This window comes from Alligator mississippiensis, chromosome 11 (assembly GCF_030867095.1).
Source record: "Alligator mississippiensis isolate rAllMis1 chromosome 11, rAllMis1, whole genome shotgun sequence".
Classification (NCBI taxonomy): domain Eukaryota; kingdom Metazoa; phylum Chordata; order Crocodylia; family Alligatoridae; genus Alligator; species Alligator mississippiensis.
The window spans coordinates 41,007,472-41,025,107 of record NC_081834.1 but is presented as its reverse complement, the minus strand read 5'-3'; the positions used below and the strand labels follow the sequence as shown (position 1 = coordinate 41,025,107).

The 17,636-nt window shown below is 48.3% G+C and overlaps 1 protein-coding gene across 9 annotated transcripts; it reads right to left on the bottom strand.

Annotated features, from left to right (window-relative positions):
- Positions 1-9,768: 9,768 nt before the first annotated feature.
- On the bottom strand, positions 9,769-16,879 carry LOC102571709 (zinc finger protein 471). 9 transcript variants are annotated; one of them, XM_019477435.2, is made up of 6 exons: positions 16,623-16,879; positions 15,818-15,880; positions 14,054-14,190; positions 13,470-13,570; positions 12,162-12,288; positions 9,769-11,283 (listed from the first exon to the last, which is right to left on the bottom strand). In XM_019477435.2, the coding sequence occupies exons 3-6, from the start codon at positions 14,109-14,111 to the stop codon at positions 10,271-10,273; spliced, it is 1,299 nt and encodes a 432-aa protein (XP_019332980.1). In that variant the 5' UTR covers positions 14,112-14,190; positions 15,818-15,880; positions 16,623-16,879; the 3' UTR covers positions 9,769-10,270. The 9 variants fall into 9 exon arrangements, with proteins under 9 accessions (XP_019332980.1, XP_019332978.1, XP_019332979.1 ...); XM_019477433.2 differs by having other exon boundaries at positions 9,769-11,334; positions 16,623-16,877; XM_019477434.2 differs by having other exon boundaries at positions 9,769-11,334; positions 13,470-13,540; positions 16,623-16,877.
- Positions 16,880-17,636: the final 757 nt, after the last annotated feature.

The following is a 17,636-nucleotide window of genomic DNA, read 5'->3' as shown; positions in this document are numbered from 1 at the left end:
GTTCATAGAGCTCTGGTGGCAGTTTACCCAAAAATCAAAGGCAGGCAACAGTATGAGGCAGCAACTCTCAAATAAAGTGCACTGCTGCCTCCAAGTCATCAGCTCACTTCAGATGGCACCTACAAACCACCACCCACCTGGTACAAACCCCCTGACCTTGTTTTCTTCCTGCTAAAGCAAATGTAAACCCCAAATCAGGGTTTGGACTAAAGGACTGCAATTTGGGTAGGTAAGGGTGGAGGGAGGGTGCACAGGGGTGCAGGGGATTGGGTGCATTTATTGTAACGGAAAGCACGGGTTTCTTAATGCGGTTTTAAGATGTGTGATGGTAAGCTTATGATAGAGGATGTATATATATATAACTCTATATATATCGAAATATATTTTAATTTAAAAAAAACTGTGGCTGACTGGTGTGGAGACCTCTTCTGTCTCCGCACCTTCCACCCCAGCCCACACTGACCCAAATATTATTTCCTAGCCTGTCCTTCCTCTGACCCACCCCCCATATTTGATATCCCTGGTGTCCCCCAGCCTTCAAAAGGACAACTTCCAGGACAATCTTTCCACAAGAAAGAGCCTGCAAAAGGCTTGGCCAATGCTGGCATGAGAGAGAGAGCTCATCTGTCCGCTGAGGCTGAGGTTTGGTTGCAGGGATGAGACTTCAAATCAGACAGAAGAGTTCCTAAGGTAGGCAGGGGCCTTCCCCTCCCAGTATCGGGCTAGCAGAAAGACAGAGTCACCAGCAGCAAAACTATGGAGGAGGAGTTAGTTGGGGTTTGCTATAGAAGACGAAGCCAGAAATTCACTGAACAGCCTGATGACGCCTGTGACTGTCCCCTAACCCTGGAGATGGACAGCTGGATACTTATGGCGGCAGGAAACACCTTATTCACTCCCTCCCAGGCAGGAAATTTGCATGACTGAAGCCCTTCCCACACTTGTCACATGTGTAGGGTCTCTCTCCCACATGAAATCTCTGATGGGTGAGCAGGTTCAAGGACTGGCTGAAGTTTTTCCCGCAGTTGGAGCATTTACAGGGGCTCTCCCCTGTGCAAGTTCTCTGGTGTTTGACAAGGTGAGAGTTGCAGCTAAAGATTTTCCTACACTCTGAACATGTATTCTGTCCCTCTGCTGCCTGCTGGATCTTGAAGGTCTTGTGGAGGTCACTGGACCCTCCCTCAAGGAGGGTGTTGGATCCTGTTGCTCCTTTCCCATGTGGGGATCCTTCTGCCTCTGCTCCAAGCTCACCCCTAGAGACTTCTCTCTGTGCAGAACTGTTCCCTCTGAGTCTTCCCAGTAACATCTGTGGTTCCACCTGACAAGGCTCCTCTTTCTGGGGACCCTTCTCATTCTCACCCATCCCATCGCCTGGTGGCAAAGAGAAAGAATCCAGAGAGTAACCAAATCCCAGTGTCGGGGGGGACCAGAGTCTATGCAGCCAGAATCCCACATGCTCACAGCTAGAAAAAAAAATCTTACTAGGCCAAAAACAACAGGGAATATTTCCTGACACAGTACACAATTTGAGCTCTCAATCCACGTGACTAATGAAGCTCCCAGGCCATTTGGCTGAAAGATGATCTCCAGTAAGTCTCTGATGTTACAACACTGCCTCCCAGCAACAAGCCTGAAATTCCCATCTGCTTCTGCCTGTCTGCATGTGATGTGCACGCTCCTTACAGGATGCAAGTCCCTAGGAAGGGAATGGACTACTACGGCTACCGGCTACTGGTGTAAGCTCTTTAGCCCAAGTCAGAGAGGTCTGCACTTCTGTAGTTCTCCAGCCATACACTATATGCATGCCCACCTGCAGATGCGCTATAGCTTGAAACGAAAATGAGGAAAGATTAAAATGTTGCTGAGGCCTCACAACAGCAATTGCTGCCATCACCAGTGCCTCCTACATTCCCTAGCTGTTCCAGAGTCATCTCAGATCCAGGGCTGCTCTTCAAAGCAATGTGGCCATTTGTGGGATTCATTGGAACCTTACTCCACTGCTGTTGCCAGCTGTGAAATTCTGGGCAGTGGCACAGGCCTCCCCCGCACTGAAAAGGAGCGACTATACATTACAAGCTCATTGTGACAGAGGAGCAGAGATTCCCCCACAGAAGAGCTGCAGATCTCACTACATTGCTGCTGGAAAGGGGCAGGCACTAGAGATGCAGTCTCAAAGCACTGGTCGCAGAAGGGATTCTAGCCGTTTCCCCATAGCTAGCACCTGGATGTAGGGGAGAGAGGCCTCTTCCCTGGTCTCAGTGGTAGACTACTCCCGATCCTGTTCTAGAGCTTGGAGGAGTGGCCACCCTTGCCCAATTCTGAATTTTACCAGTTTGTGAAACCCTGTTTCCACCTCCCATCTCCTCCCTTCCTTGGGTTTTCTACGCATTCTCCCTCCAGCAGGTCCCTGAAAATCCCCTACCTGCACCAGCTGATCTGCAGCCATGCCCTTTCCTAGTTGCCTGAAGCAAAGCATGGACATTACTCTGCACCTGTCAGGATAAGAATGGCAGTTGGAGAGACCGAGAAAGGTTTAATCCATTCCCCTCAGGCTCTTTCCCTGTAGACAGATGTTTTAGACTCTGCAACTATAGGACACTTTACTGTATTAGAAACCCAGCATCTCCCACTATGTCAAAATCCATGAAGACATTTCTAAACCCCACACTCCAAGTAATAGTCTCTAAAGCAAATGCTGAAGGAGAGCAGCATTCAAGGAGCTGTCTCAGGTGATTTTCTTGACACTGTCCCCTCACTAGTATGGGGAACTGGGCACATCTACACATTCATTAATGTGCCATAGTTACTGCGTATTAAGTTTAATACTTGTATAACCAAGTACTAAATCAATGCGTGCAGTAGCCTAATACTACTGCGCAGTACCGTATTAGTATGGTTTTTGCCATGACACACTATCGCACAGTAGTATTGGGCTAATGCATAGTTAGCAGCTCATGTAGATGCACCCAGTCAGAGGAAGAGAATGGTTTTCTCCTTTCTCTGCCCCTCTTATTGGTCACAGGACAGTGACTCTGTCCAAGGAGGCTGCAGTGAATAAGCCTGGACAGGACTGGGAGCTGGTCACCTCTCCTTTCACTTATTTCCCCTCATGGTTCTCTCTCCTATCCAGATTTTAGACCCTGCTGGAAATTTGGTCCCTATGCACATACATTTGCTTCTATTTTAAAAACTCAGTTCAAAGAAGAGTTTGAATCCTGTACTGAGTGAGGAGATCCATAGCACTATCTGCTGTACAGTATTTGGAAACTGCAAATCTTGGACTGGAGCTTGAAATGTGCTGCAGATGCAATCAGTGTCTGAAGGATGAAAGGGAAATCTTACAGGATTTTCATCCTCCCAGTTTATCAGGGAGCATGTTTTGTATGGAGTCTCACTGCCAGATAGCATCTCTTCTTTCACGCAGAAAAATACTTGTTTCAGGTAACACTCCAAGTTCTCAGAATTTAATACCACATGTCCACTAAAAGTCCTGTCTTCTTTAGACGCTCAGTTCCTTCATTTTAAGCCATGATTTTAGAAAAATAATTAGCAATTTGGGGGAAGGTCTCCATTTTTGAGAGCTTAGTTAAAAGGGCTCAGTTTTTGAATGGGCAGAGCACGCACTATTTGAAAATCTGGCTCTTGTCATCATGTTTTTTGGGTTTTTTTAAATACTACCAGTAAGGGAGATACCTAATGGTTGTTGCAGTTACCCAGGAGATACGAAACGAGTTATATAGGCCATCAGCAGCTGGAGGGGACTCATATCCCCATCTTCCACCTCCCAGGAGAATAGCCTCCAAATCAGAATAGCCTCCAAGTGTTTTAGCCCTGGAGTTTCAGTCCAGAAAAGGATCATTCCGTATAGAGGAAAGAACAAATGGGGTCTGTGTCCTAATGTGCTTCTCCAGGTTATACAATGTAACCCAAGAGGAACAAAACTACAACTAGCCAGTTCCACCTGGGGTTTTTTCATTGAATGAAGATCAGGTTTGTTCAATCTCCTCTCCCCTGCTGTTGCTGGAGCCAGCCTGGCTTGGTGACCCAAATATGCATCAGGAGAAGTCATCAAACAGGAGGGCATTAGAGGAAGAAACACGTTTCTTCAAGTGTCTGGGGTTTGATAGGTGATACAAAATTAAATAAATTTCAGATTTCCCCAAATATGATAATAAAAGGCCTCATATCTTCTCCACCAGTTAAGTCATTTAGCTATTATAGGGTTCAGATCTAAATAAAGCTGTAAGGCATATTTGGATGTCATTTGCTAAATTGCTGGGTTGTTATGTAATTACTTGGTCTACATTTAACCACAAAATATTTTTAGGAAAAGTAGAGTACATAAAACTTACATTTCCAGTATGTCTGAGAAGAAGGGGCAGGGTAGATATGCACTTTTATAGACTAGCCAGATAAGATCTCCTATGATAGATAGATAGATAGATAGATAGATAGATAGATAGATAGATAGATAGATAGATATGCACCTTTATAGACTAACCAAATAAGATCATACATACACACACACATGCATGTGTGCACACACATACATACAGACAGCACAAGCTTTCATGAACCTAAGTTCATTTCATCAGAGGGGGGAGACATAGAAAGACTATCCTATACTTTTATCTTCAATTTTAAAAAAAGGTGGGGTAGGGCATGTAATCCAATAATTCTGACCATTTCTCAAGTCATCAGTAAAAATTACTGGTACAAAGCCTCCCTGGCTCCTCTCAACTAAAGCTCTGTAGCCATCTGGATTGAGCCACCCCCAGCAAGATTTGGCCAACAAGATGTGCTTGAGGCAGCCCTCTTGCCTCTTCCTGTCCCTATTTAATTACACTAGCACCATGCTGGTGTCTCCCATTAGAGCTCTTCCTGTGGGTAATGTTGACGGCTCTCTCTTTCCATCAGAACCTTTTGGTTCAAAGCTAAGTTGTGGGCAAGCTAAACAGAGCCATATTTAAGGTAACACTGACAGGTAGAAAGTAGTGTGGGTACAGCACAAGGATTCCTCCAACCTCCGAACGCTCAGGAGCAGAGATGGTTTGCTCAGATTACAGACCTGCTGGGAGGCCTGGCCTTCCCCAGAGCCCTATGCAGGGAAGTCCTGGGTTTCTGCATTGTGGCCAAGGAAGGGGCTTTGAGTGGAAGCATTCACACAGCTACACATGTCATAACTCCCTCTAGAGCTGGCTTGCATGATGGAGCAAACAATCCCCCCTGTAACAATTTGGTGCCATGCATAGTCACCCATCACTGCAGCATCTTGGCTGTGGGCAGGAAGGGTGGGGGAGGCAATCCTGGGGACTAGTTTTAATACACAGAGTGAATGCTGGGACTGTTGTCTCCCTGTCATCTCCTCACTGTGCAAGAACATAAAACAATCATGTTTCAGACTGACCTTCCTACTCCACACCCCTTGTATTTTGTACTCCTTCCCTTCCCAAAAACTCCACCTGTACAGAAACCAAGGGGACACCCCAGCAGCACCCTCCACCATCCCAGGTTGGGGCTAGTTCTGACTACAGCTCAGAGCAGGGCTTTCTGCCACTAAGGCAGCTGGGTCCTTCCTACAAAAGCACCAACCTGAGAGAATTTTCTCAGGAGACACCAGGTCATAGAGTCATAGATATTAGGGGCTGAAAGGGCCTTCACAAGATCACTGAGTCCAGCCCCCTGCCATAGGCAGGAAGTATGCTGGGGTCAAATGACCCCCGCAAGATAAGCATCCAAACGCCATTTAAATGAGTCTAGAGTAGATGCTTACACCACCTCTGGAGGGAGTCTGTTCCAGATCCTGGACACCCGGGCTGTAAAGAAGTTTCTCCTTATGTCCATTCTGAATTGGTCTTCCAGGAGTTCATAGCTGTTACACCTTGTTATCCCTTGGGGAGCCCTGGTGAACAACTGTTCTCCCAGATCCTGATGCACCCCTCTTATGGATTTACAGGCTACCACCAAGTCCCCCCTGAGCCTTCTCTTCGCTAGGCTGAAGAGTCCCATGTCCCCTAGCCTCTCCTTGTAAGGCCTGCTCTCTTGGTCTTTGATCATACAGGTGGCTCTCCTCTGGGCTCTCTCAAGCTTATCCACATCCCTCCTGAACTAGGGTGCCCAAAACTGGACACAGTACTCCAACTGCAGTCTCACCAAGGCCGAGTAGAGCAGAAGGATGACATCCCTGGTTTTGCTTGAGATGCATTGGCGGATGCATGCCAGAGTTTGGTTTGCTTTGCCAGACACAGCATTGCATTGGTGGCTCATGTTCATCTTGTGGTCAATCAAGACCCCCCAAGTGTCTTTCAGTCATGGTGCTAGCGAGCATAGCATTGCCAAACCTACAAGTATGATGCTGGCTTTTCCTCCCAAGGTGAAGCACCCTACATTTCTCTACATTAAATGCCATCAGGTTTTGGTCCACCCGCCTTGCGAGCCTGTCCAGATTGGCCTGTATCCTCAACCTGTTTTCCAATGTGATCACCTTTCCCCATAGTTTAGTGTTGTCCATGAACTTTGCCAGTCTGCATCTGACACCCAAATCCAGACGATTAATGAAAATGTTGAAAAGTACTGGCCCAAGTACTAAGCCCTGAGGGACACCATTAGTCACCTTGAGCCATGTTGATTTACCCCCATCAACCAGTACTCTTTGGGTCTCACCCCAGAGCCAGTTCCCCAGCCATCAGACCATGAGATGGTCAAAGCCGCAGTTTTCCAGCTTAGCCATGAGGACATCATGGGAGACCAATCCCATGGCCTTCTTGAAATCCAGATATATGACAACAACCTCGTCTCCTTTGTCCAGATCCAAGGCTCCCAGGACTGTGTATGCAGAGGGTCTCTGTCCTGCCTGCCCTAGCACTTCTGTGAGGTCTCTTTCCATTACCTGGAGTCTCTGGCTCAGGACCTTGTACCAGCAGAGCCTGGGGATGCCCCAGGGGCTGGTTCCAGCCACTGGAGAATGTCCCCCCTGGGCTGGACATCAAGGGGCTTAAATACAGGTCTCTCTTCAGTACAGACATGCTGGGCGAGCAGGTCCAGCTCAGTCTCAGCTTCTGAATGCAATGGAGGCAGCAGGAGCAGGGTCTGACTTAGGAAGTTCAGCAAGGAAAGAGACAGGGCTGCCTCCTCAATGCAGTAACCAGAGCCCTCTCCTGGCAGCAGCTCACAGAAGCTCTGAGCCAGAGCCAGGCAAACAGTAGGTTGGTTTAACCTGGGCTTTGCCTGTATGGGGAAGTTCCCACACAGTGAACAAGGGTGTGAGCTAAAGGGGCACTGGCTACTGTGTTCTGATGCCTCAGAGGGCAGCCCTGGCTGCTCATAGCAAGTGTCCAGTGACTGACTCCACTTCCAAAGGCTCAGAGCTCTTCCCCTTCATCATCCTCTCGCATCTGAATTGCTCTCCCTTTCTGAACCACACACACAGGACAGCCACAGGACACCAGGGCCCTGGTGGAAAGTGTACAGCAAGGGGAACTGGCCCAGTATGGGGCAGGCACAGAGGTGAGAGCAGTACCAGCATCCTTTTTCTCCAAGCACTGCACCCATCCCAGACCTAGAGCAGATCCCAGGACTCATGGCTACCAGTTCCCAGGCTCTGACCACTAGTCCCCTCCCCTTCCAGAGCTGGGGACAGAGCCCAGGATCCCAACTCTTTCCCCAGGCAGGTCCCTTGTGCTGTCACAGAGCATGGTCTCTTGTTTTCCATTCAGGCTAGGAAAGATTTTCTGAGCCACAGTTCAATTCAGGGGTGAGCCAAGGACAGGGAGTTCTCATCACTGTCCCTCCTTCTCAGCTCACAGATCCTTCCCATGTACAGGGAAGCTCTAGCTGGTGCCCAAAGCCCAGCAGAGAGCCTGAAGGATGTACATGATTGCACCAGGATGCATGGGGTATTTTGAAGGCCCCTGATTATGGATGCCAGGCGCAGACTCAGAAACCACCTCACAGTGGTGTTTACTGCTTTGCTGTCCCTGCATGCAGTGATCTCCGCTGCAACTGCTGCTGCCCTCACTCTGCCCCAGGACCTGCTCCTTGCTGCACTTGGGGCTGGAAAGGGTAGATTAAAGGGGAGGTAGGGCAGAGTATGGGCAGGGGCCAAAATGTGCCCAGAGAAGGGTCAAGGAAAGAATGGGGCAGCCAGACAACGTCAGGGATATTCAAGAGAAGTTGGGGTAAAATCTGCATTGCCAGTGGCAGAAGGGAAACACCAGGATAGGGAGAGGCAAAGGGGTTGAAAGTCCCCTGACTGGTCTGCAGGTATGTCTGGACTAGAGTGGAAGTGGCCAAGGGGCCGGTGCTTCTCCTTGGTTGGTCCTCCCCAGCTCCGCAGTGTTAAAAGGCCCATCACCCAGTTACAACAGTTCCTCTCTGTCTGGACTGAGACACTGAGCTGCCAGAGGGGGTGGGATTTTACACCACTGCTAGTCCGCAATTGCTGTTTGTGATATTTTTAAAAAGCCCCTCTAAGTTTATGTAGGTATAAGATGTCTGCACAGAGACTCCCAGCAGCTCACAAAATTCTCTTCTCTGCTGTTCTGACTGTATAACAAGTACTTCAGTTCCTGTACCTCACTGCAACCAGCCTCATTCCTTTTATTTAATTTTTCTTAGAAATCAGACTGTCCTTGGTTCATCCTGGCTAGTGTGGAGACAGATACCTTAGTGCTACTTTTAACATGGCTCTAGTATTCTTCCTGTGACTGTGGTAATGCACCATGATTATTTCTTATAGTGCAAATAACATATTCTGTGCTATCATGGGACTTCATTGTTTGTCTGCTTTCTTAGGTTTCCTTCAAAACTTCCTCCATGTCCTTTGAACCACCCATAACGATCTCCATTGTCCAACTATTACTTTGATTCTCTTTCATGCTGCGTTAGGTCTGGTCTTTAGTAAAAAGTGCTAAGTTACACTGGACTGCAAATGGCTCTTTTTCAGCTCGTCTCACTTCATTGCAATATGACAAAAAAATAAGATGGCTGTTCCGGAGTAAGGGAGTCTACACTGGGGGGTGCTGTGGTATAAATCTGGCCATGGACACAAATCAGGTTAACACAAGGTAATAAGTTGCTCATTTGCAGGCCCTTCCTTAGGGTAAGTGAGAGATGATTCTCCCTTCAGTCAAAGGGAGGTAAACTGTTTTACTTTTATCATGAAATAAGAGCATGCGCATGCAGTTACGTGAAGTACCAGTTGTATAGTAAGCCCACCTTATACCTTGCTGCATGATAACTTGTGGCTATATCTGCAGCCAGCATAGGATATTAATATAATTTCCTGCAAACAAACTCCAAAGACTCATGCAGCCTCAAGCTATAACCCATAGGTGTTAAATGCACCATTACTCTTAAAGGGCCATTAAGACTGAGACTTAGTCTGTGTGGCTTCAAAGCTCTTGACCATAAGAAGTATTAACATATGAATGTCTACAGTCCTTTACCTGTCTTTTGTGGGGGTAGCAAGATCTGTGACGCTGAAGTAATATCGTTTTTGGACCAACTTATGGTTGAAAGAAATGTTAGTCCTGATAATAGTAAATTTGTGCTCAAAAGATTGTCTAATGCCCCTCTCAACTAAAAAATGGTCCAGTAGATGTTACCATACCTAACAAATCTTGCTTCTCACATATTCCCTAGACCATCCTGGCTACAACAGTACTACAGCACATTTCTGGGGAATATCATGGAACAGAAGCAAAAAGCATTTTAAAGCAAATGTCAGATGTTAAAGGGAGCCTTTACTGCTTAAAGAAGAAACTGGAGTGGATTTTTTTTAGCTTTTATTGCCTTAATATCTATTACAGCAGTTCCCAATATTTCCAGGCATTCATTTCTGAGTTTGCTTCAGGTGACAGAAAACTGGATATGATGGTGTGAAAACTGGATATGATGGTGTGGGCAGTCTCTTCTGGTCCAAGGTTACTACTGAGCAAGTGCAAACCCTGAACCTTATTTTCTTCTCTAAGTCTCCATGGATGGGAAGGAGGACATGGGAAGGATGGTGATCCCACTCCAGGGAGACAGAGCTAATGGTACTGTCTCTGTTCCCCCAGTAAGTTGTCAGGAGACAGAAGAACCCGGATGACCTGTGGCATGGAACTGGTTGCAGTGCATCTCTTCTGCCTGGGTCCTTATGCTAGGCACAGCTGGATGTAGGGTCACCAGCCAGCTTGGGGTCATCTCTTGCTGGTTCTTGGATGCATACGTGAAGATACTTGTTGGAGCAAGCAAACTTTGGCCTGCCAGAGTGAAGGCTGCTAAATGATCACTTTTTCAGATGCATTCTCTGGTGTTTTGTTAGGCCTGTGCTGGAGATGAAGGCCTTCTCACACTCAGGGCATTGATAGGGTCTCTCTCCCGTGTGGAGTCTCCGATGGATGGTAAGGGTTGATTTGACCCGGAAGTTCCTTCCACAATCAGGACACTGATAAGGTTTCTCCCCAGTGTGGATCCTTATATGTTTAACAAGGGTTGCATTCTCCTTGAAGCCTCTCCCACAGTTGGGGCACTCATGGGGCTTGCAGACCCCATGAGTTCTCCTGTGCGTGACCAGGGCTGAGTGAGCACTGTAGCTTTCCCCACATTCAGGGCACGGATAAGATGTCTGTTCTGCATGTTTCTGCCAATGCTGGTTCAGAGACGAACGTTCAAGGAAGACTTTCCCACACTCCAGGCACTGGTAGGGTAGCTGTCCCAGGTGAACCAACCGATGAATATCATAGGAGGAACTGTCTGTGAAGCTTTTCCTGCAGTCGGGGCACTGGTGGCGGCTCTTTGCCTTATGAATTTTAAGATGCTTTTTTAAGGACTTTTTTGATATGAAGCATTTCCTGCAGTCGGGGCATACAAAGGGTCGCTCCCCAGAGTGGGTTCTCTGATGGACCACGAGGCTTGATTTGGAAGTCAAGCTTTTCTCACACTCAGGGCACTGATAGGGTTTCTCTCCCGTGTGGGTTCTCAGGTGTCTACTGAGGGAGGAGCCCCTGCTGAAGGTTCTCTCACACTCAGTGCACACATATTGCCCCTGTCCCAAGCACACCCTTGGCTGTGTCTCGACATTGAGGTTTTTGTGTTCTTTCCCATTAGTGTCAGAATGAGCCAGTCTCTTTGCTGGATGGCTTCTCTGCTGCCTCTCTGTCCTGTACTGATCTGCACATGCCAGAGAGTCATCCCCTTTGTCTCTTTCCCATAACATCCCATGTGGTTCCAGTTGCTCAGGACCTTTTTGCTGGGGACTCTCCTCCTCATTCTCACTTGCCATCCAATAACCTGCTGGGACTGAGAGAGCATCCAGAGGGGGATCATTCTCTGTGCTGGGGGAGAGGGAACCTGGGAGACAGTAATAGGGAAAGAGGGAAAATATAACTGCTGGGGAGATGGAAAAACAAGGGGATAATTTTCTAAACCCTGTGCCAGAGGACAGAGAGGCTGGGAGCCATTCTGTCTCCACATCCCATCTGAAGACCCTAAGCAAGGAGTTAGTTGGGATCAGGGGGATGCCACAGGAGGCAACAACCATGAGAATGTATCACTGGCTGGGGACAATCCCATATTGTATTTGTGGGAATTCCAGTTTTTTTCCTTTTCTTGGCCTGGGTTGCAGAACAAGTTCATCATAAGTGCTGTCCTTGGAGGTCTGGAATTCCAGCACCCAGTGAGTAGGGTTTTGTGTTATAAGCCATGGGGGGGAAGAGAAGAACCAGAACAGCACCAAGTCTAACATATTAGGGGCATCAGACATGAAGAAAGCACAGGTGGAGAGGCAGTGTGACTGAGGCAGTAGGAGAGGAGTATCCTTCCCACAATACAGAGGAACCCGAAGAAGTCCCCTGGCAGTGGGATGTCCTAGAAAGGGAAACCCTTTCTCCAAAGGAAGAGTTGGGAGCCCATGACTTGGTACTAGCTAGATCACTAAGCAATGCAGCACTGAAAACAATCCAGCCTTAACTGAGGGACAAGATCGAACCCAGTAAGACTTCTCTTCCACTGACATTATGCCATGAAACAGGTGAGGGAGGGACACTCTCTCTCTCACATGGGCTCTAGGGCTCACTGCCACAGACCAAAGGCACGAGGGAAAAGCCCTGACCAGAAGTCTCTGCAACTGCTTCAAAGAGCCCACAGCTTCTACTGCCCAAGGGGACAAGAATCCTTACCCAGTGAAACCACCATCTCATAAATCTCCTGAATGACATCCGTATAGAGGGATCTCTGATCAGGGTCCAGCAAATTCCACTGTTCTTCAGTGAAATGCACAGCTGCCTCCTTGAAGGTCACCAGCATCTGAATCAACAGGAGTCCCACACTTAGTACCGGCTGCCCAAACAGAATCCCACCCGCTCACAGATGGAAAACCTCTTGCTAGGCTGCAAGCAACAAGAAGTATTCCAAGGCATGTACTGCACAATTCAAGCTGTTATATTGCAAGTTCCCAGCACGTCTGCCTAAGAGGATAATTTTGAACAGAGCTCTGATTCTCCACCCCAAAAAAGGCCTCTACATCTGATCAGACTTTTTCCAAGAACTTTTCTTGGTGGACAAAATGCATTTCTACAAACGTCTAGCCCTCATTTCACAAGCTTAATGTGCTCCCAGACAATCTGGCTGAAAGACTGATTTCCAGGAAGGCTCTGCTGCTTCTCCCCAACAAGCCTGAATTCCACTGAATTCCCGTCTGCTCCAGCCCTTTTGCTGGTACCCTGCATGCTCCATGTTAGAGCAGTTGTTCTCAACCTTTTTAGATTTGAGGCACGCCTCAAAAACTTTTCTGAACTGAGCAGCGCCCCATTTTATATGCTTTCTTTATTACAGTGCTTATCTCCTTGGGGGAGGGTGGGCAGTGGAACTGAGGGAATGGCAGGGAAGAACCTGAGCTTGCACTTATCTACTTATCTTTTCACACTGGGAGGGAGTAGCATAAGATAGCTTAGGCAAATAAGCAAATGCCCCCAGCACCACCTACAGGGAGGGTGCCATCACACAGGAGAGGAAGGGACGGCCGTCACCAGCGCCTCCAAACTTCCTTCATACATGCAGGGGAAGGAGTTCATGCAGAAATCAACATCTCATGAAAATGATTACAGTTCCCAGGTATTCTGGGAGACCAGTATTATAGAGGTGAAGGTCCTAGTGTTGCTGGTCTGCTTCAGGCAGCTCCAGACCCTCCAAGGTTGTTCCTAAGCCATTTCTAGTGATCAAATCCAGGGGTGCTCTTCAAAGAAATATGGGTATTTGTAAAATTCATCAGAATCTCACTCCATTGACATTACCAGCTGTGAAATGGGGCCTTTTCCTTGAGCTCAGTGGTGGAACCCACCCCACTCCTGTTCTAGGAGTTGGGGAAATGCTGGCGCTTTCCCAATTCTGAGTTCTGGCAGGTTTGTGAAATCCTGTTCCACCTCCCATCCCATCCCCTTGGATTTTCTGCCCATTCTCCCTCCAGCAGGTCCCTGAAAATACTCTACCTGCACCACCTGTTCTGCAGCCATGTCCATTCCCAGTGGCCTGGAGCAAAGCACAGAGGTTACTCTGCAGTCTGTCGGGATGAGAACGACAACTGAGGAGACTGTGAAAGATAAAATCCCATTACTTGCAGACAGATGTTCTAAACTAGGGATACCCAACCTGTGACACAGGTGCCACAAGTGGCACAGGAAGCCTCAGTATGTGGCATATGGCAGATAGGGTGGGAAGCAGAAAGCAAAGCAGCACATCAGGCAGGGAGCATGGGGCAGGGAGAAGAAAGCTGAGCAGCAGATCAGATAAAGGGAAGGGATCAGAGTGGCACTCAGGGATGGTGCGGGGCTAATTTGTGATGTGGCTGCCCAAAAAGTTGGCCCCTGCTGTGCCAGCCTCTGCTACAACGGGATGTTTTACTGCAGGAGAGACCCTACACCACCCACCAAGTCAAACCTTGCACCTCAAATCAAAGAGACTCTAAATTAAGTCCCAGGAGCTGCCATGGGAGATTCCTTTGACACGCTCCCCTTGGCAAACCCTCTGGCAGCAGCGCAGCAGCAGGACTCACTTCTCCTCCCTCTTTCCTTACCTTGTGCAAAGGACAGTAACTGGGGCAGGGCTGGGGCAGGGCTGGCACTTCCCTTCATTTATTTCTTCTCATGGCTCTCTCCCGTTCAGATTATACAGCCAGCTGGAAATGCTGGCGATATGCACATATATTTGCTTCTGTTTAAAAGTATAAAGCCCCAAGAAGAGTGTGAATCCTGCACTATAAGAGACATCTTCCAGAATTTAGATCCTCCAGTTGTTCTCATTCCCAGTTTATCAGGGAGCAATTTTTGGCAGGAGTCTCACTGTTAGATAGCTTCTGTCCTTTCAAGCAGAGGAACACTTGCCTTGGGTAACACTGGACAGTCTCACAATTCAAGACCATCTGTCCCGTCAAATTTCTGTCTTATTTAGGTGCTCAATTCCGCATTTTAAACCTTTATTTTTAAAAATTAACTGGGAATTTTTTTTTGGGGGGGGGTGGTATCAATTTTTTGGAGAGATTCATTAAAAGGGCTTGATTTTTGGGTGGGTAGAGTACCCACATTTGAAATCAGGTTCCCATCCCCAAACTGATACCACTGGGGGTGGTGCTGAATGGTTGTGGAAGTTACCAAAGAAATAGGAAACTTGGGTTGTAGATCCACCTCAGCCTGAAAGGACTCACATCTACATCTCCCACCCCACAGGAGAGACCCACCCCCCCACTAGAATAGTATTCAGCCGGGTGGGTGGAATACCAGACCTAGCATTGCAGCACCCAGCCTTTCAGCTGCCAAGTCTGTCTGGAGTTTCAGTCCAAAAAAGGGGTCATTCCCCAAAGAGGAAAGAATAACTGGATGCATCCAGACAAGCATGCACGTGCAGTTTGCGGCACCTCAAAGCAGTTTAAAGCACTGCAAACCACATGTGTTGCAACTGCAACCATTCACTGGGAGATCCCGTGGTCAAAAAAACCCCAAAACACCGCAAAAAAAACCTAGCGTGGCACATGCTCCAGAAGTGTGCGTCAGCAGACACAGAAGCTGGGTCCTCCAGGGAGATGCTCTGGATGCTGACCCATGACCCCTCTTCTAGTTGTCCACCAGCTCCTCCAGCACAGGAGTTGGGAGAAGTGGGGAAACAGACATTTCCCTGAAGTGGGGCATTTTGCCCCCCACCAAACCCCACATGCAGGGATGTGCACAGTGGCAAAAAGCAGTGACATGAATTTGTGCTGCTGTTATTTTTGCCGCAGCAAACACAAGCCCCTGCATGCGCACACTCATCGGGGCATGCCCAATGGGGCCTGTATCCTGATGTGCTTCTCAAGGGCATGTGAAGAGGCCTCATAGGATATTTCTTCTTAAGAGGAACCCAGCTAACCAGTTCTGCTTGCTTCTTTTCATCCAACAAAGAAAGCTTGGTTCAGACCATCTCCCCTGCTGTGGCTGGAGGCCTGGCTTTGTGACCCAAATGTGTCTCAGGAAGGCCTCTTGAAACACAAGGGCATTAGAGGAATAAAAAAGACCTTCATGGGGTTTCAAAAAGAAACAAGGTTTTTTATTTCCCTAAAAATAAATAAAAAGAATAAAAAGCCCCCCATTTCTCCATCAGTTATGCCACTTAGTTTTTACAGGGAGTGAATCAAAGTGCCTTCCAGCCCTAATGCCTATGAAATTTATGAAATCTATGAAAGAAGCCAAGTTGTTGGGCAAAAGTGGATTTCATTTGCCAGGACTACATCCCTTAGGTGTCACATCACAGTGACTTCTACATTTGCCCACAGAATAATTTTAAGAAATGCAGGATAGGAAAGACTTACATGTCCTGTATCAGCAAGTCAGGGGCAGAGGAAGAGCAAGAAACAACATTCCAAACTTTCCCCCTAAAATAAAAATAAAAAGTAACCCAATTATGTCTTCCCCTTTTATAAGTCACCACTGAAAAATACTAAGCCCACAACCTCCCTGACTCCTTTCAACTAAAGCTCTCAGCAAGATTGAAGCTGCTGCATCACCCCTTCCTGTCCCTGTTTAATTACACTAATTAAATGATGCTGTTTGCAGGGAAGCAGGGGGTTGCATGAGTGTTCACACAGCTGCACAGAGTTCAGCTCCATTTAGAGCTGCCTTGTGTGCGGAAGCAAACTCCCTCCCCCTTCCCCAACATCTCTCTACCATGAGGCAGATTTGCCCATCTCCCCACTTATCTCTGGGCATGGCCAGGGCTGGCAGTAGGAACAGGTTTTTAAGAAGAAGAGTGAAGGCAGGGGCTCCCTATCATCTCCTCATTGTGCAGAGAGGATTAAACAATCCCATTTCAGCCTGGCCTTCCTGCCCAACATCCCTTGGGCTTTTTTTCACCCCTTCCCTTCTCAGAGACTTCATGACACAGAAGCCAAGGGGTCCTCAGCAACTCCCACCCCATTTAATTTAGGGGCTGGTTCTGAGCCTAATTCAGAGCAGTACTTTCCTTGCTGGTAGGGCAGCTGGGTCCCTCCTGCAAAAGCACCTACAACCTGGGAGAATTAACCCCAGGAGCTGCCAGGTACGAGACTCCCTGGACACGTGGGTGCAGAGCCCCTGCCCTGCCCATCCCAGCGCTTCCCCCAGGGCTCTCTCCATTACCTGGAGTCTCCGGCTCAGGAGCTGGTGTTGGCAGAGCCCAGGACTGTCCTGGGGGGGCTGGTTCCTGCCACTGGAGAAAGTCCCCCCACTGGGCTGGGCAACGAGGGGCTGCAATTCAGGTCTTTCCCCAGCACAGACCCTGCGGGGGCAGCAGCCCCTGCTCAGCCTGGGCTCCGGGATCACAATGGAGCAGGCAGCAGCAGCATCTGACTAAGCCAGTTCAGCAGGAGGGAACAGAGCTACCTCCTCTCAATGCAACAACCGGAGCCCTCTGGTGGCTAGGCCTGGGCCTGGTCTGCACATAGAAATGCTATTGGTTATACTGTACAGGGCCTGGTTTGCACACCGAAAGTGCATTGGTTATACAGGGCCTGGTCTGCACACAGAAATGGCATTGGCTGTACAGGGCATGGTCTGCACATAGAAAAGTCATTGGTTATACAGGGCCTAGTCTGCACACAAACTGGGTGTGAGTTAACAGGGAGCTGGCTACTCAGCTCTTAGCAAGCGCCCACATCCGAAGGCTCAGAGCTCTTCCCTTCATCATCCTCACACATCTGAATTGCTCTCCCTTTCTGAACTGCACACACAGGGCAGCCACCCCCTGAGGCAGGGGCCTGGTGGCAAGTGTACAACAAGGGGAGCTAACTCAGAAATAGGAAGCATCTGAAATCCTGGACTTTAAAGCGCGAGACGGAGAATGTCTGCCTGTAGTTTCTGAGGGTATCCAAATCCCAAAACCTCTGGGCTTGGGCTTGCATTTAGGATGCCTGCCAATGGATTTGGGAGTATCTGAAGTCTCAGCATGAAAGGCTGGACGGGGGATGCTTGCCGGTTGTAGAGTCATACATGATGTTTAAAACGATTGAGTCCATCTCAGCACCCCCTCCCCAGTGCTCAGGGCAGCTCAGAGCCCAGGTAGAGCAGCCCCTCTGTCTGGACTGATGCACTGAGCTGCCAGAGGGGACATGATTTTAGACCCCAGCTGTTCTAAAACTGTTCTTTGTGTTATTT